Source organism: Homarus americanus, unplaced genomic scaffold (genome assembly GCF_018991925.1).
Source record: "Homarus americanus isolate GMGI-L3 unplaced genomic scaffold, GMGI_Hamer_2.0 scaffold29924, whole genome shotgun sequence".
Taxonomy (NCBI): domain Eukaryota; kingdom Metazoa; phylum Arthropoda; class Malacostraca; order Decapoda; family Nephropidae; genus Homarus; species Homarus americanus.
Genome location: NW_024734270.1, coordinates 548,657 through 572,693, shown reverse-complemented (window position 1 = coordinate 572,693; position 24,037 = coordinate 548,657). Strand labels below are relative to the sequence as shown.

Below are 24,037 nucleotides of genomic sequence, written 5' to 3'. Positions count from 1 at the left end.
ATCTACTTTCCCGAAAAGTAGATAATCTACTTTTTGGGAAAGTAGATAACCAACTTTCCCGGAAAGTAGATATTTCCCATTTTCTATGATACAAATTTCCCGTTTTCTATGATAATCTACTTCGGGAAATTAGGTAATATTTTCCAAAAAGTCAATAATCTACTTCCCCGAAAAGTCGATAATCTACTTTCCCGAAAAGTAGATAATCTACTTTTTGGGAAAGTAGATAACCAACTTTCCCGGAAAGTAGATATTTCCCATTTTCTATGATACAAATTTCCCGTTTTCTATGATAATCTACTTCGGGAAATTAGGTAATATTTTCCAAAAAGTCAATAATCTACTTCCCCGAAAAGTCGATAATCTACTTTCCCGAAAAGTAGATAATCTACTTTTTGGGAAAGTAGATAACCAACTTTCCCGGAAAGTAGATATTTCCCATTTTCTATGATACAAATTTCCCGTTTTCTATGATAATCTACTTCGGGAAATTAGGTAATATTTCCCTAAATGTCGATTATCTATTTCCCCAAAAAGTCGATAATCTACTTTCCCGTAAAGTAGATAATCTACTTTTCGAGAAAGTAGATAACCAACTTTCCTGGAAAGTAGATATTTCCCATTTTCTATGGTACAAATTTCCCGTTTTCTATGATAATCTACTTCGGGAAATTAGGTAATATATCCCAAAAAGTCGATATCTACTTTCCCGAAAAGTAGATAATCTACTTTTCGAGAAAGTAGATAACCAACTTTCCCAGAAAGTAGATATTTCCCATTTTCTGTGATAATCTACTTTGCAAAATATGGTAATATTTCCCCCAAATTCGATAATCTAATCCCTAATCGTAACGAGGTTCATAGATTTGCAATCAGCATGCTCAGGAGTACATATACTGTACTGAGATTTACAAAAAAATAAAATTTTTGGCCAAAAACATAAGTCTTACACCTTAGTAATTTTTTTTTACCAAATTAGACTTTTCTCTCGGTATTGGAATTTGAGGGGTTTAACCAATTAATTACTTCCAGAAGAACACAAAAACACCAAAATCACACCTGGGAAACACATCCCTCCTCTCTCCCCAGCCCTGCACATACCAACTCTTCCTCCCTCCACATACCACCCCTCCCTTCCTCCCTCCACATACTAATCCTTCCCTTCCCCCACACACTGTAATGACCACGGTCGTACACGTAAGTTAACGTTAAATTAGACGATTCATATTACGCTTAATAGTCCACAAAAGATGTAGCTATCCTTTCTTTATTTGAGTCCCCCCTGTCTGAAGAGTCCGTTTTCTCATCGCTTCAGGACGTCTGAGTTCTCCGTTTTCTCTCATTCTTTTAGAGTGCACCTGAGACTTGGTTATTCCTTAGTAATGACACAGAATTACATACCACCCCTCCCTTCCTCCACATACCACCCCTCCCTCCCTCCACATACCATGATTTTGGTGTTAATGTGTTATTCTGTAAGCACTTAATTAGATAAATCACTTAAAATTCAATTCTGATTGAAAAGTATATTTTGATCGAAAAATTAGCAAGGTGTAAGACTTACATTTTCGCAGGTTTTGGCCAAAAATTAGATTTAGTTGAAAATTACATTATAGGTACTCCTGAGCAAGCTGATTTCGAATATACGCACAACGATTTGATTTTGGGGTAATTAGTGGTTGCAATGATGTTTGGAATGTTTAATAACATTTTTCAATGATAATTATCCGCCAACATTGGTTTTCCAAACTGAGATTTTGGTGGTAATGTGTTATTCTGAAAGTACTTAGTTAAACTCTTAAATTTCAATTCTGAGAGAAAACACAAGACGGGGGACCGGGTTTACTTAACATTGATGAACAGACTAAGAGTAAGTATAATGGAACAAGTTTAGGTGTTGGTTAGTGTTAACGCTCATAGGAGCGTTATTGGTTTGTTGCTGGAGAAATAAACCCTCCTACCCTCAACGGTAAACTGGTAAACTCTTATCATAGAAAATGGGAAACTTATCATAGAAAAAGGGACATTTTATCATGGAAAACAGGAAACATTGTAAAAAGTGGGGAAACATTGTAGAAAATGAGAAACATCATAGAAAACGAGAAACTGCAGTGTTTTGGGTTGGTATTCATACGTCCCTGAAGCTTTAAATCTGACATCGCCTAATATGCTCGTGTAACTGTGGACTTTGTTGGGTATTCACTAGACTCAGTAGCTATGTCTATGCCACATTTGAAATCCTCTCACGGCAGCTAAGACATTTACAAATGGTTGGTCGTAAACACAAATCTTGAGAAATGCCGCCTCCCATTTGGCAGTAACTGAGATAAACAAATTGTGTTCATAAATTTACTAGTTCTGAGGACACAATAAGTACTACTGTAGTGTATATACCATACTTTAAAACACTTTTCTGGCCATGATAAGGGAATATTTTCCTCAATTATGACTACAAAGTACACAACGGGGACTAGCAGCCATAATGAACACTGTTGGAAATTGAAGTCATCATCATTATTTTGGTTTCTCCGGCAGCCCGGCAGCCTCATCTACTATCTTCAGATTGCTTCACACACTACACATATACTTATTGAGTAAATCTAATTTCTTCATCTGGAACTTTTATTTGTACACTCTCAGAAGACCGTGCCCAGGTTTTTTCAATATCTTCCAGAGATTTTCCACGCGTTTCTGGTACAAAAAAAGCAACGAATAAGACGTTCGTCAAGCAGCCAAGAGTGTAGGACCAAAATAAACCATGTAGCCCCAATATCTTTTGTACATCCTCAAAGGTTTTAGAGACGAAGAAGGAAGAGATGGCATAACAAGTAACAGAGACACCTAGACCCAGGGAACGCACAGGTCCAGGGAGTATTTCTGTGGCCACCACCCAGCTGGAAGGCTGCACGCCCGCTGAAATGCCAAGTATGTATACTATCATGCCCGCCAGTGGCAGCCAAATTACCTGCATCAAGTCACACCCTTTATATTGCAGGAAAAAGAAAATCCCAATTGCCATTGTGCCCACTGAGGAGAAGAGGGCTCCACCGATAAGAAGAAACTTGCGCGGTAAGTGGTGTAACAGAACCGACCCAATTAAGTTAAACACAAGACGAACTAATCCGACGTTAAATGAACTCCAAAACGGGTTAAAACCTACACCTGTTAATTGGAAAATTCTCACTATGTATATTGACATAACGGAAAGACCAGACAATTCTTTTAGTACTACTATAAGTAAAGATATTATCAAAGGTATGAGGTTTGATTTTCTCTTTAGTAAAAGCAGTGAATGATACCACGAGTCATTTCCTTTCCTGACACACTTTCTCAGCTCTTTTAACTCCTTTTCCGCGGTCACCAGTGACCCCCGCAATTGAAGGAGAGAAAATTTTGCTTCCCTTATTTTTCCATTCCTGATGAGCCAAGGTGGTGTCTCAGGGGCCATGAGGAGGCAGAAGAAGCTTGGTACAGTGGTGATCAAGGGGAGAACCCAGGCGGCCGTATACCAGTGGAGGTAGTTGCCTATTAAGTAACATAGTAAGAAGCCCAAGGTGACCCACGCCTCCGCTAGGCTAGCCAACCAGCCACGGTTTCGGGCGTCGGTTATCTCACTAATATACACTGTGTTTGCTGGGACAAGCACCGCCACGATGATACTCTGAAAGGAAACAAACAAACATTAACTACAATAAGAAAATTGCACGTAGAAATCATAATATATTCATAGTAAATGTGTTTTTGTTAAATTTAAGGTTTCTGTTTGTTTCACACCTTTGGTTTTTTTACACATTTTACATCAAATAGGTCAACATCCACACTCTTGTCTTTCATCACCAAAACTACAGCCATTTATCTCACTCCACTACCTTTTGAATACTGTTTATCAAAACCTTTTCTTATTAAATTATATATGTTTTTATATTCGCCTTTACTTTAATATTTATAAATTTACCTAATTATTTGGACATTACATAAGGATTTTATGTATCTCACATGAAACTTAAAATTAATGTTTCATCCACTAACATTCAGGTTTCAGCCAGCTCACTCCCGCCTTTAACCAAGTCACACCCGGATGACCTGGATGACTTATATCCTGGATGACTCACCGCTTGAATAACGTACCTGGATTACCCTGATACCCATTAAGAAGGCATGGGCTGCCCCTGCTCGCTGAATGACCTTCCAGGACGCCACATGAAGACTCATACAGAAGAAGGCAAGGACAGGAGCGAGTACTAGCATGAGACGTTTAGGTCCTGCCCATTCCCCCACCATCCCCCCCAGCAGAGACCCCGGGATACACATGAACAGTGGCAATGTAGCTGTAAAGGAATAACTGTTAAGTGGGAACGTAGCTTTAAAGGAACATTGGTAAGTGGTAAAGAAATATAACATTGATACACCGAAGGCAACGTCTCCCTCATTCCCCTATTCTCGGATCACCTTAAAATCATGAGTTACCCCAGTTTATTTTACCTAATGATTAAACACTAACGATAACCAGAATAAATTAAGTAGATTAAAGTAAAGAAAAGAGAAGTAAAGCAAGATACAGTAAAGTAGTATAAAGTAAAGTAGATTTAATTAGAAAAATGTAAGCCTAAATAAAGTGAAACAAACCAAGGGACAACCATATACCGAACCAGCTGGCTTGGGACGGTGAGAGGATGAAGGTGGCGTTAGTGTTCCTGACCTGCGGGAGGATTACAACCGAGTAGCCAGACACCGCCCAGATACCACTCGACAGCAGACCCGAGGACACTACTGCCAACACCTGTCACACAAATTACAGCTCAAGTCGACAGAAACCAACAGGATATAATAAAAAATAAAATATACGAAATCAAATTAACATTGTACTTATATGATCTAAAAAAAAAAAAACCCAGAATATTGTGGTGTTAAATGTTATAGATTATATCTAGTACATTATTTGTTGAGTTCAATACATAGGAATAAACAATATATCTATGGTTCTAGGCTGTATAAGATCTATGATAAATTACCGCCCACCAGCCCCGGCCCTTTGTGACGGGAAAGACATTGATAAACTTGAAGAAAAAAATTATCCTAAACAGTCCCATGAGCATTTAAGTACTTTATGTGAGGTATGAGGATGTTTGAAGCTAGGGATGGGGTGCACCTGTCTAGGGATGGAGTAGCAACCCTGGCTGGGGCTCTAGAGGGGGCAGTTCAAAAGATATCGAAGTCTTTAAACTGCTAAGAGAACATAGGAGCACGGGGGTGGAGGAGACTGCAGTGGGAGCGGGTAAACAAGGCGAAAGATTACAGGGAAATAGTGTTAGGAATGATGACAAAACTAAATTAGACAGGGAGTTTAAAACTAAACGCGGTAAGGGAAGGACTCAGAACACGACTAACTTAAATGTATACTACGCGAACAGTAGAAGTATGAGAAACAAAATGGATGATATTAAGGCCTTGGTATGTACCGAAGAAATCGATATAATTGCATTCACTGAAACATGGATCAACCTAGACACACGTGAATTACCAGTCGAATACCAAATTGCGGGTTACAAACTGTTCCATACCGATAGGCAGACCAGGAAAGGAGGCGGAGTAGCAATCTATGTTAGGGATAATCTGAAGTGTGAAATAAATAAGGAAATAAAAACTGAGAGGAATACAGAAACAATTTGGATAGAATTAAGCGACGGTCGGGAAAAATTAATCACAGGGGTAATATATAGACCCCCCAATCTTGATAGCGTCAATGAGCGACTTATCTGGGATGAAATGCGCAGGGCTTCCATACACAACAAAGTCTGTATAGTAGGCGACTTTAACTTTGGCCAAATAGATTGGACTGTCCTTACGGGTAACTCAGAATCAGAGGATTTTCTCGAGACGATCCAGGACTGTTTCCTAAGTCAACATATAACCGAACCCACACGGGGTAATAATATACTGGATTTAGTTCTGACGAACAGAGAAAACCTCATTAGCAATGTCGAGGTAGGGAACGAACTTGCAAACAGCGATCACAAAGAAATTCGATTCCAGTTAGATTTTCAGGGCAGACGTAAGGAAAATTCCACTAAAGTACCAGATTTCAGAAGGGCAAACTTTGACAGTTTAAAGAGGCAGCTGAGAGAGGGGGTGTCGCGCTTGGCCGTGAACCTGACAGATGACACCGACCTGATAACGAGATCTGAGATTGCCGAGTTCCACGATAATTTAAATAGTGAGTTACTTAATGCACAAAGGCAGAACATACCATACAAAAAACTCAGATCAGACAACAATGACCCTAAATGGATAAATAATTATTTAAAGAACATCATTGGCCAAAGGAAGGCTATAGGTAGAAGGATAAATCGTGGCGAAATTCACCTCCGGGACTATTATAGGGTATTGGCGAGTAGAGTTAAAACCGAGATAAGGAAAGCAAAGAGGAATAATGAGGTAAGGATAGCAAGGGAGGCGAAGACAAACCCCAAAGGATTCTACCAAATGTATCAAACTAAAACACGAGAAAAGATTGGACCAATACGGTCAGACTCCGGCGAGCTCACTGATAACGACGGAGAAATGAGCAATAATTTGAATAAATATTTTTCAACAGTTTTCACCACCGAAAATCTAAACATGATACCCGAGGCACCGACTCTATTCAGAGATAGTGAAGAAAACAAATTAAGTGAGATAGTAGTGACTAGTAACGATGTTAGTAAGCAAATAGACAAACTAAAGCCTAATAAGTCACCTGGTCCCGATGAGATATTTGCCAGAGTATTAAAGGAATGTAAGGAAGAGCTTAGTATGCCCTTAGCAAAGTTGTTTAACATGTCCTTAAAAACAGGTGTAGTACCAGAATCCTGGAGGATAGCGAATGTAATACCGATTTTCAAGAAGGGGATAGATCACTATCCTCTAACTTCCAATCAGTCTAACATCAATAGTAGGCAAATTACTGGAAGCAATCATTTCAAACTCTATTCGAAATCACCTGAGGACCTATTGCTCAATGATTCCCAGCATGGCTTCACAAGCGGACGTTCTTGCCTAACTAATCTATTAACATTCTTTTCATCAGTTTCGAATCAGTGGACGAGGGCACACTATGATGTGGTATATCTCGACTTTAGCAAAGCCTCGACAGAGTCCCCACGAAAGACTAATTAGAAAGGTAGAAGCTCATGGCATCAAAGGTGCATATCCTTAAATGGATTAGGCGTGGTTACGGACAGGAAACAGCGAGTGAGCATTAACGGCACTAAGTCCCATTGGAGCAACGTCACAAGTGGAGTTCCCCAAGGCTCAGTACTTGGACCATTATTGTTTATTATATACATAAACGACATAGATATCGGCATAGACAGCAACATAAGTAAATTTGCTGATGACACTAAAATAGGACGTGTTATTAAATCTGACGAGGACTCACAAAACTACAGGAAGATCTAAACAAATTTTTCGAATGGTCTGAAAAATGGCAGATGAAATTCAACGTGGACAAATGTAAAGTACTCAGTATAGGAGATGTAAACAGGGAAACCAGATACCAATGAACAACGATGCCATAGAGAAACCGACAAGTAGAGAGATTTAGAGTAATGATAAGTAGGAACCTTGGGCCAAGTAAACAATGTGTTTTTGCTCGTAATACAATAAAGTACGGGTTCATACAAAGGAGTGTTAGTTACAAGACTAGCAGGTCATCCTAAAACTGTATCTTGCTCTTGTGAGACCACACCTGGATTACGCAGTTCAGTTCTGGTCACCGTATTACAGAATGGATATAGAATCCTTGGAAAGAATTCAGAGGAGAATGACAAGACTAATCCCGGGCATTAGGAACCTTGAGTATAGAGACAGGTTAAAGCATCTTAATTTGCACTCCCTCGAGAGACGTAGAGCGAGGGGCGACCTGATAGAGGTGTATAAGTGGAAGACAGGGCTAAACAAAGGGGACATTACAAAGGTACTCAAATTATCCAACCAGGAGCGAACTCGTAACAATGGTTTTAAATTAGACAAATTTAGATTTAGGCGTGAAATAGGTAAACACTGGTTTGGAAACAGAGTAGTGGATGAATGGAACAAGTTACCAAATATCATCATTAACTCGAATACGCTGAATTGCTTCAAACATAGGTTGGATGCTCATATGAGCAATAGGGGTTGGTTGTAAACGGGACTGCCCAGTATGGGCCAATAGGCCCGCTGCAGTTTCCTCCATTCTTATGTTCTTATGTTCTTATGTACAACAACGCTTTTTGACACACTGGCGGATAGTTATCTTCAACATCACAACATCCACACACACACCTAAACGATTGACCACACACAAACCTTAATTCTAATACACAGCCAGAGTGAGAGCTCTTGAACACACACATAACCTGCACTCTGATAATAACATCACACAGACCATCTACACTGACGGCTCTCTTAACACTGTCATTGCGACTTGGTTTAACAGTAATGTAATAGAGAAAAGAGCTAGAATTAGTAACTGGTCATCCATTCTACAAACTGAACTACACCTTTTCACATATCCTTTGAGACATTGTTATATAACTATTTGACAAATTTCATAACCGAATGACAGACAGAACACATATCGAATGACAATCTAAAATAACTGTTGGTGGTATGTCATTCTCCAATTGTTACATTCTCCAACTATATGTAGACTGTCGGTTTAGTGTTCACGTCTGTCAACTTCATAACTTATGTCAATCATTTCCGTTAGCATGAACGAACAGTTATTTTAGATTGTCATTCGATATGTGTTCTGTCTGTCATTCGGTTATGAAATTTGTCAAATAGTTATGTAACAATGTCTCAACGGATATGTGAAAAGGTGTATTTGCCATACTCACAGACCTGAAACTTGTTGAAGACACTGCCACTGACAGTCTAATCATCACTGACTCCTTATCCTCACTACTTGCTCTTGATACCCTAAACTCAGATTATCACCCGCTTGTCTCTGAAAAAAACTCAAACACATGTGTCTTGTTGACAGCTCAGTGAACATGATGGTGTTGAAGCCTTAGCTAAAACTCACGTAGCAACGGGGAGGGGGGGGGGGATGTGGGTGGGTGAGTTTTTTGTAGAGAAAGGAGGGAATGAAAGAAGATTAGAGGAGGGAGGAAAAGGCTAATAGTTTGAAAATTTAAGAAATATAAGAAGAGGTAGTAGGTGGCGGCCAGACTGCTTTGCTACTGATTAGCTAAGTTAATTGTATGTGAAAGTTGTGCCCTGGGCTAGTTATTGTGGTTGATTTCCTTGGAGCTGTTTTTTCGAATGGCTGTCCGCTTTTGGCAACACTGGCGTGAGTGGTTGGTGGGAGGCGGGCCGAGGAGGTGAAAGGCAGACAATGGAGGGAGGGAGAGGTTAGGTGACATTAGAGCTTATTTTTGACACATATTTATACCTCGTGAGTAAGTCTTCCTCATCCTCAAATTCGCTGATCTTAAAATTTCTTTAACATGATAATTTTCTAGTTTATACTACTTATACCTAGCAACTCTGTGTTTGTTTACATCGTATTAAAACTCCTGGAATGACCCTGAGGAACCTCTCAATAGTAGCCAGACTAAGGATGTTAGATAAGCATTCCACAGTTGGCACATCTCACAAAACAGCCACTGTACAAGGTATAAGTGCAGGCGACTGTACGTATTTGGAGTCAGAAGATGGCTGCCACACAAGAGGTTTAAAATAAAGTTATCAGTACAGAAAACTATCAGAGCAAACATCCTTGGAGCGTAAGTTGTAAACTGTTGTATAACCTGCCAGAGAAGTTGTGACAGCCCCAATTGTGAGCTCCGGTTAGACCAGGCTTGACCAACACTGGTGCGTGCTCACGGACTGTATTTTCAAGAGCTAGTACATGTCCAGCTCTTGGTCAACGTATAACAGAAAGCCAATACATGCACGGTATTGGCATCAGTGTGTAACAAGAGAGCTCGACATACCCAGCACTTGCCAGTCATTATTGTCATTATACTGTGTAACAATGAAAAGACCGACCGCTACCTTTCCCAGACAGACGAAATTATTCAATCAGAAATATCACTTATATTCCCCTCGTTAATGTGAACTACTTTTGAAAGATTTGTTTTTTAAATGTGTTCAATGAAAAATAATTACTGTTAATTTATCAACTGTGTAATGAACAACTGACTCTGAAAATAAAAGAGAATTCTAGACACAATGACCAAACTGTGTAGACACTCCAACTGGTTCACACTGGTATTAACTAATGTAAACTGAATCTGAGGCAACTGTGTGTGTATGTGTGTATGTATATGTGTTTATAGATAGCATATGTATGTTGGCTTCAATCCTACGTTACCACATAGCCAATCCCTGATATGTAAATCCTGAACTCTGAAGTGTAAATTCGAAGGATTTGCTAGTGAACGGAAGGGAGAGGGTGTGTCGGGGCGGGGGAAGCTTAGGGTAATGGTGGTGACAGAACGTATACTGTATGCTATATCAGTTGGAGGTAATTACAATGCAAGATAAAACTTGACATTACTGAAGGGGGCCTCCTCAGCTGAGTGTAATCGTCTAGTGTTATCAGATGATAATACTTAAGTTAGAATAGGATAAAAGGAGGATGAATTCATGTTCTAAAAGGTGTACCTGTGTTATTGTTGTGGGTGGAGGATGTGTACCTGTGTTATTGTTGTGGGTGGAGGATGTGTACCTGTGTTATTGTTGTGGGTGGAGGATGTGTACCTGTGTTATTGTTGTGGGTGGAGGATGTGTACCTGTGTTATTGTTGTTGGTTGTGAAATATTTATCATACTTAACCGTATCTAATCTAACCTAAATTAACCGAACTTAAACCTAACTCAACCTCACCTAACCTAACCTACCCGAGCTAATGTAATCTAACTGAATCTATATTAACCTAACCAACCATAATGTAACTTAACTTATACACACCTATAGTAACTTAATCTATGACCTAACCTAACCTACCTTACTGTAACCTATCTTATATAAAACCTATGCTAACTTAACCTAACTAAGCCAAGTTAAAGGAAACGTAACATAACCGAACAATAAAGAAATAAAAACCAAGTAAATATATTAAATAAAAACACGACGGGGAAACACTTACTATCGTAGGAACTCCCCGACCGGTGTTCTCCGCCCTGTAACAAGGTAAACCAATTTAACATACGTGTAATTAAGGTTATTATCTATTCAAAACAACCGTAGATAAGACCTCAATGCAAAATAATCTCTTTACACAGGTTGATCGAAAAGTCTCTGTGCACCTACGATTGCTAATGATGTGGTTATTCCTTGTTATAAGTAGAACAAGGTGCATATGGACTTGATGATCACCGTAGTTTATGTGTTGAAGAGTGTGTACAGGGTAGGAGAAGGAAGGTGAGGCAACATTAGCTCACTGTGTCAGATAAGAGAGGATATCAAAGGGACCCTGAATATAACCAGACACACGGACGACCAAGCAAGGACTGGAGATTAATTTTTTTATAATTATGTAATATATACTTAGCCAATCAACCCATGTTCTCGGTAAGTCTGTAAAATGTAAATTGAAGTAGACGGTGGTTATATTTTTGTTAGTGTAATTATGAACATTAAGTTAATGAGTGTGCGTGTAATACTAAATTAATTTTGATTTTACCGCTGACATCATCCTGTTATCGGTAGCGCAAAAAAAGATTACAGAGTAGAGGTCACAAAGGGTGTTCATCAGAGCCCCAGTGGTCAGAGATAAAGTGCATTACACACAATATACTTGGACCTGTTTCTAGAGTTCTATTTAATGGTCTAAGACGTGGTGTTGGAGAGTGAGGTCATATGTCAGGCTTGCACACTTTGCAGTTAATTTCGTTCACTCCTCCAGATGTATTTATATCCTAACCTTATTTTAGTGGTTACTGTTAGATGTTCTGGGTAATAAGTTCTATATACAGGAGAGAACACAAACACCTGTATAGTTTTGTAGGTTCGGTTTACTGGATAAGAGTATGTACACAGAGGTGGATAGCACTGCTCCCTAGCTAAGGTCCTGGTCAACTACCATAGACGACGTATGGCAAGTGATACATTAGCAGCTTCCATACGTCGCCAGGCACATTAATTAAGCGTGTGGGATATGGTAATAACATTGCCACACGCTGCTAGCTAGGCTGAATAAATATAAATGGAGCACATACATAATATACATACATAATACATAATCCAGCATACATAATATACATACACCTCCCTCCCCCCTATACGCTCATAGCAAAGTCTTGAGCGGACCTTTTCTTCTGGATCCGTTCTGAGCGTCGAGGGACTTCATCACTGGGAAGGGTATGGGACTCAACACTGGTGGCGGGGCCAGCAGAAGGCAGTGTTACGGGGCGGAGAAAACGGCGGTTCCTCCACCACACACGACCACTGGGTAACCGCACCTGGTAGTCCCGTGACCTGCCGAGACCCATGACTACGCCTACTTTGTCCCAACGTAGGGAGGTCGGGTCCTGAACACGGACTTGGGTGCCGACACTCAACCTGGGGAGAGAACGGGCGTGGTCGTTGTAGCGGGCGACGACGTCCTGAACACGTTCGGCGGCTCGGCGATCACAATCCTCTGTCTTGGCCTGCCACTCCTTGGAGAAGGATTGAGGGTGAGCAGGGACACAAGAACGAAGGGGGCGTCCATACAAAACCTGGGCAGGGGAGCGTCCGGTGTAGTTGGGTGTGTTGCGGAGTTCAAGAAGACCCCGGTCGAAGGCCTCGCAGTCAATATTCCCAGAAGGGGCCACCTTAAGGATGAGGTGCTTCAAGGATTTGACAGCAGCCTCAGCGTGGCCGTTGGACTGCGGGTAATGGGGCGATGACAACACATGCCGGACTCCCCATCGGTCAAGGAACGCAGCAAAGTCCCGGCTTGTGAACTGAGGCCCTCCGTCGGTTCGCAGGCGTACAGGAACGCCCACGTCACGGAAGTAGTGGCGGAACTTGCTGATGGTGGCGGCAGACGTCGTGTCATTACCGCCCTTGATGACAACCGGCCAACCAGAGAGACGGTCGACGATAACCAGGAAGGACTTTCCTGACACACAGAAAAAGTCGGCCGACACAGACTCAAAGGGGCGGGTGGGGTTGTCGTCACTCATGAAGGGTACCTGCTGCTGGCTGGGTTGTAATACGTGGCGGGGCTTACACACCTGGACAGCATTGGAGATGTCGGGGTCGATGCCAGGCCGGAACACAGTCTGTCGTGCACGTCGTTTGGTGGCCTCAGCTCCACGGTGACTGTCGTGAAGGCGAGCCAAGGCGTGGGGACGTGATGCAGCAGGGACAACTACCGAAGGAGAGGTGTCACTGGCCAGAGGTAGGGGTAGGGCGGCAGCAGGGTAGTTGCTGCTCCCTTCGTGCACCCTGTTGGCGTAATTTACCTCGAGAATCGGTGTTGGGAAGTCCTGGGAGATGATGGCCAACTCTTGACAATGTCTGTAGGACAGCAAGGGAGTCGGGACACCATTATGCACGTCAATCCAGGCCTGACACGACCTGTTGCCAAAGGTGACATGTGCATAGAGTGAACCCAGGGCTGGGGCCATCTGTGAACCATCTGCCATGATGCAGAGGTCCTCGGGAGGCGGTCCTAGATCGCTTGGAGAGAGCCCCAAGCATCGCAAATGCTGGGGACCGATGACTGTAGCATCAGCGCCGGTGTCGGGCAACATCTGAAGACGGGATGACACACCGCCGTAGGTCACGATGACGCTGATGTACTGGGGGACTTTGGTCCTGGGATGCGAGGAGTACACCCTCCTAAAATGGGTCGGGCTTTGTCCAGGGTCGTCGTGCCTCTGATTTGGCGACTGTGGGCGGCCCTCACTGGTAGAAGGGCGCCGAGGCTTCCGCCGACGCTGTCCCTTGGGTTCGTGGGTAGGGCAACACTTGTCATAGTGGCCCAGACGACCGCACACATTGCACTGTACGTACTTAGCTGGGCACCGCACTGTGAGCGACCAGTGGCCCATACGGTCACAACTGTTGCAGGTAGACTGAGCAGCTGGACATACCTGTGTTCCGTGCTGCTTACCACAGTTGTTGCAAAATGAACCGGGCGTGGACGTGGTGGGCGAAGGCGTAGGAGCAGACTTCTTGTCCTTCTTGTACCGGGAAACAGCGCGTACAGCTGTAGGGGGAGCTCGGATGGCAGAGGTGGCACACCTGGCAGCCTCATAGGAGCGACATATCGTCAACACATCCTGAAGAGAAGAGGAAGAGTCGAGGGAGGTGAGGCGTTGGACAAGTTCCTCGTCCTTAACACCCATCAGGATCACCTGCTTCAACTGGGTCTCCTCGCACTGCTGGTGGTGGCCTAAACATATATCTACCTCTTCCGAGGCTCTCTTAAGACGTACATAAAAAGCGTCAAAAGACTCACCCTCCATCTGTCTGCAGCTAAACAATTCCCTCCTGCGCAGAGCTTCATTCTGCTGTCCTTTGATGTGCCGTTGTAGAACGTCCAGTACCTCCTCTACAGACAGCGAAGAGGTTGGGGGTACCTGCAACGTATGTTCTAAGACACGCTGAACTTCCAAGGACAGGCACATACGCAGCTGGATGAGTTGTTTAGGCTGTGACAAACTCTGGAGATCCACCATTGTAGCATAATCAGCCCACCGCCGCCGCCATTCGCGAAAAGTCTGGAAATTTACATCAGGCTCCAAGATGGGCGGTGTTTGAGCTGCTGCTTTAGGTGGGGCTGGGGGGCGTGAAGGAAGCATGGATGAGGTATCTGAACCATTCAGTACCGAGGCAGTGTTAGAGCCAGGGGCTTGGTTAACAGTGAGGCGAGATATCAAGGCTTCAAACCGTGCACTGTCTTCCATTCTCCGTTGGTGGTCTCGTTCTGCCTCTGCTTGCCTTCTGTGCTCATCCGCCAAACGTCTGTGAGCTTCATCCTCGCGTCTCTCATCTCTCATAAACTTCATTAAGGCAATTATCTCTGGAGATAACGCTGAATGTTGAGGTGAAGGGCTGCGCGATGTTGTGGGAGCTGGGCCGGCCTGGTCATCCATCTCTGGGGGACTATCATCCGCTTGACTCATCCAGGCGCTGGGTCCACGGCTACGTAAGGCATGAGACATAACTACTTTATCTGTGTACTGTGTCTTAAATCAGTGTTGACCGGTCAGCCCGTCGTATCAACAAGATTTCAGACAAAAAAATTTAATTCAATACACAGATAAGTAGGTTATATATATAAAATATATATAATGAAGCCGCGCGGTCAGCAAGTGTTAGTACATGTATGTGTGTGTGTCCCAGGCAGGCAGAGCGTCTCGCCCCAGCTGTGAGGGGGGGTGGAGGCGGCGCTGTGAGGGAGGGGGGTGGAGATAGGAGTAGCTCAGTCGCTCTCTGTAAACGGTCAGAGGAGGGTGCGCTGAGCTCTACACCCCACAAATGCCCAGAACATGCCGTATACCTTGGAAATCCGTTCGAACAAGGTCACACATGAATGGCACGAAACACACAATGCACTAAACACTTCACAGAAAATCACTGTCACTGACACTGCTCAAAGTTGCGAAATTCTTCGAGGGATGACGCGGGGTTGACCCAAGGCGGGGATCCATCAGCCGGCTTTCCACAAACTTGCACTAATCACTCGTAATAATCCAGTAAAACTACGCACTGCGCCATGTTAGATGTTCTGGGTAATAAGTTCTATATACAGGAGAGAACACAAACACCTGTATAGTTTTGTAGGTTCGGTTTACTGGATAAGAGTATGTACACAGAGGTGGATAGCACTGCTCCCTAGCTAAGGTCCTGGTCAACTGCTATAGACGACGTATGGCAAGTGATACATTAGCAGCTTCCATACGTCGCCAGGCACATTAATTAAGCGTGTGGGATATGGTAATAACATTGCCACACGCTGCTAGCTAGGCTGAATAAATATAAATGGAGCACATACATAATATACATACATAATACATAATCCAGCATACATAATATACATACAGTTACAACATCGTGTAATCTAGTGATCTTGTTACTTGCTCCATATACAGGTGCTACTTGATACAGACCCTAATCTAACTTAATCAATCTACTTTAACCCAATTTGATTCGATCCAGTCTTATCTAACCTAACCTAGTCGAAATAACGCAAGGTTGAGTCAAGTGGTCATATCAGAGCTTTAAGATAGAAAATGGCATTATAAGTATAATTTGAACCAAAATTACTATAACTACACTAATTACCATGAGATTACGTGTTATTAACTATCATTAACATGTTATCATGTCATTACTAAACTAAAAGGCCTTTAAGCGCGTAACAAGTTTAACAATTACACTAACTAGCCAAACAGTTAAAAAAATCTGTATATGTTTACACGCTTCAACAATCAAGGGGTTTAACTACTTGTGAGCGGGATCCCCTCTGTGGCGTCACCGTAGTGATGACGTCAGGGGAGACAGTCTTACATAAGTGTTACAAATCTAATACTCACACAAGTTCATCAACAATTAAATGGTTAAGAGAAACAAAATTCGCAGATTATAACAACGTGAAGAGTCTTAGTAATTGTTGAGTTCAATATAAAAAGGACACACAAATAGTGAGAGAATTTGATTGTCTTTGACATGTGATTTTTATTCAGAGCAAAGAATAATAAATGTGTGAGAGTATATGTTAGAGTTACTTTATAGGGTTAAATTATAGTGCTCAGGGGGTTGAGTAATAGGTCAAGGGGTTAAGGTAGTGCGCCCAAGGGGTTAAGTTATAGTGCCCAAGGGGTTAAGTTATAGTGCTCAATAGGGCCAAGATCATCCACTTACAACATAATTCAGTTTGACATTTCCCAAGTCCTGATACTGGTGGCCTTTACCGATCGATTTATAAGTGTGTGTGTGTTTAAGAAGCATATTATTATTAATTTCCTCTCCACAAACACGATTACAGGCTCACACAATAAACATTACAGAAGTACACAAGTATTATGTCTCAGGACACGTGATGGGGCAGACAAGGTAACTATTTACAGCAACACGCGACTGCCAATATTGTCCAACCTTCACTGTGCAACATTAACTCGAGGTATTCAAGGACAGATTAGCGCTGGTCCTTGGTGTAAATATCGGGAGGCATTGTTGTGTTATAAACATATATTACCAATTCTATATATTAGCAGAGTCATGATCTCTTCGCCGTAAACACCGCCCACTCCCTAATTTTTGTTCGGGTAAGGCAGCAAAAACGTCAGCACTGACACTAGACACTAGTGTTGACGCCAGCGATGAAAACCCTCCCGGCGATGCCAGCACTTACGTCAGTGGCGATGACACTCCCGGTGGTAAACACCGCCCCCAGTCGCTACATCTGGTGTGGTTGTGGGGTTCGTGGTGTTTTGGGTTCACACTCAGGATGGGATGGAGAAAGGAAACTCACAATGTGCTCTCTGTATACATGTTGTATTGGATGAACAATGCAGCTTGGTGCTGGGAAGGCAGCATGGTTACAAGCGTTGAGTAGAGAGAGCTGGTTGGTGAGGGTGCTCAGAGGAGGACAGCTTGTGAGTTGTGGGTCGCCATGCTCGCCGGGGAGAGCGAGGGCCGCCAGGCAGCGGCGGAGGAGGTGGTGTTGCTGGCTGGTTGGTGTAGGTAGAAAAGGGGCAGGTCACCACGAGGTCAGGTCTTAAATAGCGGAGGTAGGCGTGGCTTAGTAGTTGACCTCCGTCATGTAAGGCGGCGCTGGTTGACCCAGACCACGAGGCACACACTGTGGAATTCGCTGGGTCGACTACCCATCGACAAACAGCGTTTGTAGGGGAGAAATCCACTACATGGTAACAGGCCGTGTGGGGTGGGGGAGGCACATGGTTGTTGATACCAACCATAAAGCCAGCAGCGATAACATTTATATTATCTTATCTTTTCGTTATATTCTTATGTGTAAACTTTTCGTTACACCAAAATAAAACACTGCCACAGTTATCCCATTGTCTCTTGCTTTATTAAATCCAATTCTTCGTCTCAAGCTCTTTTAACACCTTCAATACGGGGACGCCACCTTTATATTTTAATTTAAATAACGTTAGACGATTTTATTCATCTCAGAGGCGCCGCTGTGCCCAATGGGTTAACATTATACATAGAATTTAAGTCACTTAATCTCGATAAGTTTGTTGACACTTTTGAGAAAGCGCAGCTTCATCTTAACAGTTGTATACTGAAACCGCCAACCCATTGTTTTGAGAGTTCGGGTTCCTCACACGCGGCTGTGGATTGGGCTGCACTTCTAGCTGTTTACACCGAGTTCTCGACTTTTGCGTAATTGTTGACTGCGGTATATTGATTACTACACCTCTTTATTTTTTAGGGCAAATTGTATCAAAGAGATTAAATGTGTCTGGAGTGTATCTTGCGTTAACAGAGGCAAAGGAAAGGACACCGCACGACGTTGCCCAAAGTCAATCCGATGTTAAAGAATACAGTGTTTTCAGTAAGAGTTAGTCCACAACAGTGTGGGCTATTTTCTTCATAGATATCTCAAAAGGCTCCAATTTACTCTATTTAGAGACAAGTGCAGTTGGTTCCACTCCTGCGTTTACCAATTAGCGTTGCCAGTCCTCGCTCTCCCTGAGGTCTGACCCCTTAAGTGAGAATTCGAAGAAATTGCGAGTGAACGAAAGGGAGAGGGAAACATGTGTCGAGGTAGTTGTCTTTCTGTGAGGGGGAAACGGAGTACTGGGGGGTGAGGAGGGAAAGTGTATATCATTTGGGAAGATTACAATACCGATGATGTTTCCTCAGCTGAGTGTAATCGTCTAGCGCTGCCAGATGAAAATACTGAACTATTGTAACTTCAGTAACTGAAGTTACAATAAGATAAGAGGGGGATGAATTCATGCTCTAAGTAAGGTGTTCCTCTGTAAACGGGGACATTTATGAGAAAAATGGATATGTTTCAATCAATATCTTGGATAAGCTGCTTCTACAAGATATAGATTGAAACATCCATAATCCATTTGTACGGAACAAATCAAAACAAGAATAGGTAAAGCAAAAACAGCATTAATTTTAATAATATAAAAGACCTAATGAAAAGGGATGTTAACCTTAATGTTAGAAAAAAGTTGCTGAAAGGCTTTACAGTATTTGGCAAGGACTAATGTATGGATACTTTCAGCAGAGGTTGTAGGCCTTTGAAATGTGGTGTAATAGGCGAATGCTAAGAATAAGCTACATTGACAAGAAAACAAGTGAAGAAGTACTATAATTAACAAACACTTCAAGAGAAATATTTAAAATATGAAAAAGAAAAGAAAAGTGAGATACTTGTGGTCATATAATTAGTGATGGTGGAATAATAACAGAAATATTAATGGACAAAGTTGATGGTAGGAGGGCCAGGGGAAGGTAGAGACTGGGATGGGTGAATGAAATTAAAACTTGGTCCACAGAGAGATAAAAAACCTTAGATGATTGGTCAAAACAGCCTGAGAACGTTTAGAGTGGTGGACTGTGGTCGCCAACCCTCAGATATGATGACGGTACAGTGATTGATTGACCATGTCCAATAACATCGCTGTGGTCATATCGATACCTCGGGGAAAGGCAAGTATGAACTTTTCATACTTCCCTGTTGGGCGCTGTAAACGCTTCTGCGCTTCACCTTGCACAGGATGTAAGGGGGTGCCCAATAAACTAACCCCCTCGGGGGCAAATCTGAATCTGATACCTCGGGGAATGAAGCAGCAGATAGACTTGCCAATACCGGCACTTACAAGGTCACACCTGATTATGTCGTCCCTCGAACAATTCGACAACTTAGCACACAAATTCATCCCAAACAGAGAGAGGCTCAGGAAGCAGACATTCTCTTGGTCTCCCCGCCCACCCGGTAAGATGCTCTCTGTAAACTTCCTGACTTCTCGTGTGTGTGTACGGGAAAGGGTAATGGAAGAAGGACGTGGTTGCTGCTCGAATCATCATCGGGTACGATTTTGCTTGGGAGGTTGGTATCCCCAGCTCCCCAGAACAATGTGATGTGTGTTATGCAAGAGTGCTGACTGCCGCACATTCATCCACTACCTCCCGAGATTATACCACCACTCCGCGACCTCCTGACGGAGGCACGATGCTTATTATCTGCATACTGACCAGATATTTCAAAAATAATATAAATATTATTTTGAAGGAATGACCTTCCTTCCTTAGGCTTTAGTAAGCCTCTTTATATTATTAAATTTATATGTACAGTACTTGAGACTCCTGCCAGATGCTTCTGGTAACACTGAGCCTAACTAGTATAGTATGTAAAGTATTTGAGAGCATTATAAGATATGCCATGATGTAACATGTACTACGAAACAACCTTGTAAATGATTGCCAACACGGTTTTATGCCGAGGCGCTCCTGCTTAACACAATTACTCAAGGTATTAGATATTTGGTAATATCGACAATATATATACGTAGATTTTCCCAAGGCTTTCGACATTGTACCCCATGAAAGGCTGAAAATTAAACTGGAAGGGTCCAGGATTCTAGGAAATGCCCTTGCGTGGATCAGAGACTCTACATGACCTCAAGCAGTGATGTGGTGATAAATGGCACGAAATCATCATGTGTACCCATCACAAGAAAATTCCACTGTTCGTTCATGCTAACGGAAGTGATTGACATAAGTTATGAAGTTGACAGACGTGAACAATAAACCGACAGTCTACATATAGTTTGAGAATGTAACAATTGGAGAATGACATACCACCAACAGTTATTTTAGATTGTCATTCGATGTGTTCTGTCATTCGGTTATGAAATTTGTCAATTAGTTATGTAACAATGTCTCAACGGATATGTGAAAAGGTGTAGTGGTCACGCAACACTTCACATGACGAAAAATTCGACTCCTTAAACCTTTAAAGGAACAGAGGAACAGAGATTATAAGGAAGTAAGATCACGTGACAGCAAGAGAGACACTTACCCGGGAGCGATGTGGTGACGTACCTCCTCAACCTCCATGTCCTGCTTGACTGTTGAAGTCGTCTGCCAAGAACTCACACTGTGTCGACCCACCGAAAGTGACGTCACACTACCAACTTGACACCACAACAGGGAAAACTAGAGAGACGGTTTGGTAACTACATGTATATAGAAAATTACCCTTTGTCTTACGATTTTTATGATTCTTGGATAATTTTTAATGAGATCACATTCATTTTAATAGTACATTCTATTTACAACGCTATTCACAATAAACTTTTGACAGCACACTATTGGCAACTCTATGACGTCACCCATCACATTGTTCTTGTATGCCAGTTAACGTGTCTGTCTGTCTGACAGTCTGTTATTCTCTCTCTCCCTCCCTCTTTCTGTTTATCGGTCTCTCTCTTTCAAAACACCAAGTACTCGTTAAACACTTGCACAATCTTTTTTATTTATTCCCAACAGTAATAATTATATTGTCCTTTCATAGTAAAACACAAGACGGAAGTTATCAATTTAAAACTTTAGTAAATTATGCAAAGTGATTAACATAGCAGAAAACGAACTTACTTCATAGAGTCTCAGAATGAAGTGAAGTTTTCCTCGCCATCTTTATCAACACTTAACATAACATAAGAAAATAAGGAGTCTGCAATAGTTCGATTGGCCTGTGCATGGCAGCTCCTGTCGAGAGTTACTACCACTCTCTATCATCCATGAATCTATCCAGCCTCCTTTTAAAACTTTTCAGCGTTCCAGCCCTTACTACAAAGTTGCTAAGCTTGTTCCACTCGTCTACCACCCTATTTGTGAACCAGTTCCTTCCTATCTCCCTCCTAAACCTAAACTTATTCAACTTAAATCCGTTGCTACGAGTCCTATCCTGCTCGGCACGGCACTAAATCCGATTGGAGTAACGTCACTAGTGGAGTTCCCCAAGGCTCAGTACTTGGACCATTATTATTTATTATATACATAAACGACATATATATCTGCGTAGACAGCAACATAAGTAAATTTGCTGATGACACTAAAATAGGACGTGTAATTAAATCTGACGAGGACTGCAAAACTACAGGAAGATCTAAACAAATTTTTCGAATGGTCGGAAAAATGGCAGATGAAATTCAATGTGGACAAATGTAAAGTACTCAGTATAGGAGATATAAACAGGGAAACCAGTTACCAGATGAACAACGATGCCACTGTGGAATCCAACTGCGAGAGAGATTTAGGAGTAATGATAAGTAGGAATCTTAAGCCAAGTAAACAATGTGTTTTTGCTCGTAACAAGGCAAATAAAGTACTTGGGTTCATACAAAGGAGTGTTAGTTACAAGACTAGCGAGGTCATCTTAAAATTATATCTAGCGCTTGTGAGACCTCAACTGGATTACGCACTTCAGTTCTGGTCACCGTATTACAGAATGGATATAGAATCCTTGGAAAGAATCCAGAGGAGAATGATAAGACTAATCCCGGGCATTAGGAACCTTGAATACAGAGACAGTTTAAAGCATCTTAATTTGCACTCCCTCGAGAGACGTAGAGTGAGGGGCGACATGATAGAGGTGTATAAATGGAAGTCAGGGTTAAACAAAGGGGACATTACAAAGGTACTCAAACTATCCAGCCAGGAGCGAACTCGTAACAATGGTTTTAAATTAGACAAATTTAGATTTCGGCGCGAAATAGGTAAACACTGGTTTGGAAACAGAGTAGTGGATGAATGGAACAAGTTACCAAATATCATTATTAACCAGAATACGCTGGATAGCTTCAAACATAGGTTGGATGCTTATATGAGCAATAGGGGTTGGGTATAAACGGGACTGCCCAGTATGGGTCAATAGGCCCGCTGCAGTTTCCTCCATTCTTATGTTCTTATGTAAACAGAAAATCATCTGGAATTTGTTGAAAATTGTTGCTGTACAGAAAAAAAGCAGATGGGGCTAGAAATACTCATCTGGAATAGTATAGAAACCAGGAGGAAGTGAGAAGGTTTGGAGACACGACCTACGAGGTGCGGTATTGAAGAAAGAAGGTAGAAGACGTGCTGTGCTGACATTAAAAGGAAGTCGACGATGAAAAGGTGGATCATCAGAATGACCAACCCACAACCGCTGTTGAGCTGCCGGCATCCCCTATTTTTCAGATACCAGCTGGATGGAAGACGTGAGCTGTGCTGGACCCAACTAATGTATTGATGTTGTTGATGTATAATAAAAAAATATGAAACCCCTAACATGTGAAGTAGGACAATTTTTTATGTGTTTTGAAGTATTTTCTCTTATTTTTGTTATTATTTACTACAAAGAAGGTTTTTTTTGTCACTTTTTCTATGAGTTCATTTGATCAATGTTTTGCACTATGAAACACGATGTTGTAGCCATATTACTAACGGAGATGAATTATTTTGACATGGGCTGATAAGGATTTTTTCATTCCATGTTTCCTTTTTCTCCTGGCATAGAAGCTTTGATCTTGGCGGGAGGTATAGTGACCTTGTCAGATCAAACTAGCGCCAGTAGAAAAACATACACCTATGAGATTGTTTTTTGTAAATGTGAGACTATGTTATCACCCCAGGGACTATCTTAGATACAATGCGTAATATTGCTGTCTATATGTGACATCAGTTCTCTGTGATGGAAGCTTTGGTCTTGGCGGGAGGTGTAAGGATTGAATATCAGACCAAAGCTTACAACTGCCCAGTATGAGCCAATAGGCCCGTTGCAGTTTCCTCTATTCTTATGTTCTTAGGTTCTAACTGAACAGCATAATCGAGGTGCGGCCTGACTAGCGCAAGATATAGTTGCAATATGACCTCTGCACTCTTATTATTTACACTGCTAGATATAAAACCCAATATTCTGTTTGCCTTATTTCGAACATTAACGCACTGGTTTCTCGGCCGTAGGTCCGGGCTTACAAGTACCCCTAAATCTCTTTCACAAGTCGACTTCTCTAGGTTGATGTTGTTAAGGCTGTACACATTGACAGTATTTGTTCTTCCAATATTAAGTAACTTGCTGGTGCTGAATTTCATTTGC

The 24,037-nt window shown here is 42.1% G+C and overlaps 1 protein-coding gene across 5 annotated transcripts; it reads right to left on the bottom strand.

The window, feature by feature from the left end:
* Nucleotides 1–1,685: 1,685 nt before the first annotated feature.
* On the bottom strand, nt 1,686–21,071 carry LOC121870191 (facilitated trehalose transporter Tret1-like). Of its 5 annotated transcripts, none has more exons than XM_042371948.1 (5): nt 20,981–21,071; nt 11,117–11,150; nt 4,627–4,780; nt 4,129–4,328; nt 1,686–3,661 (listed from the first exon to the last, which is right to left on the bottom strand). In XM_042371948.1, exons 1-5 carry the CDS (start codon nt 21,016–21,018, stop codon nt 2,588–2,590), a joined length of 1,500 nt encoding a protein of 499 aa, XP_042227882.1. In that variant the 5' UTR covers nt 21,019–21,071; the 3' UTR covers nt 1,686–2,587. The 5 variants fall into 5 exon arrangements, with proteins under 5 accessions (XP_042227882.1, XP_042227883.1, XP_042227887.1 ...); XM_042371949.1 differs by having other exon boundaries at nt 4,645–4,780; XM_042371953.1 differs by lacking the exon at nt 4,627–4,780 and having other exon boundaries at nt 20,981–21,047.
* Between the last annotated feature and the right edge of the window lie 2,966 nt (nt 21,072–24,037).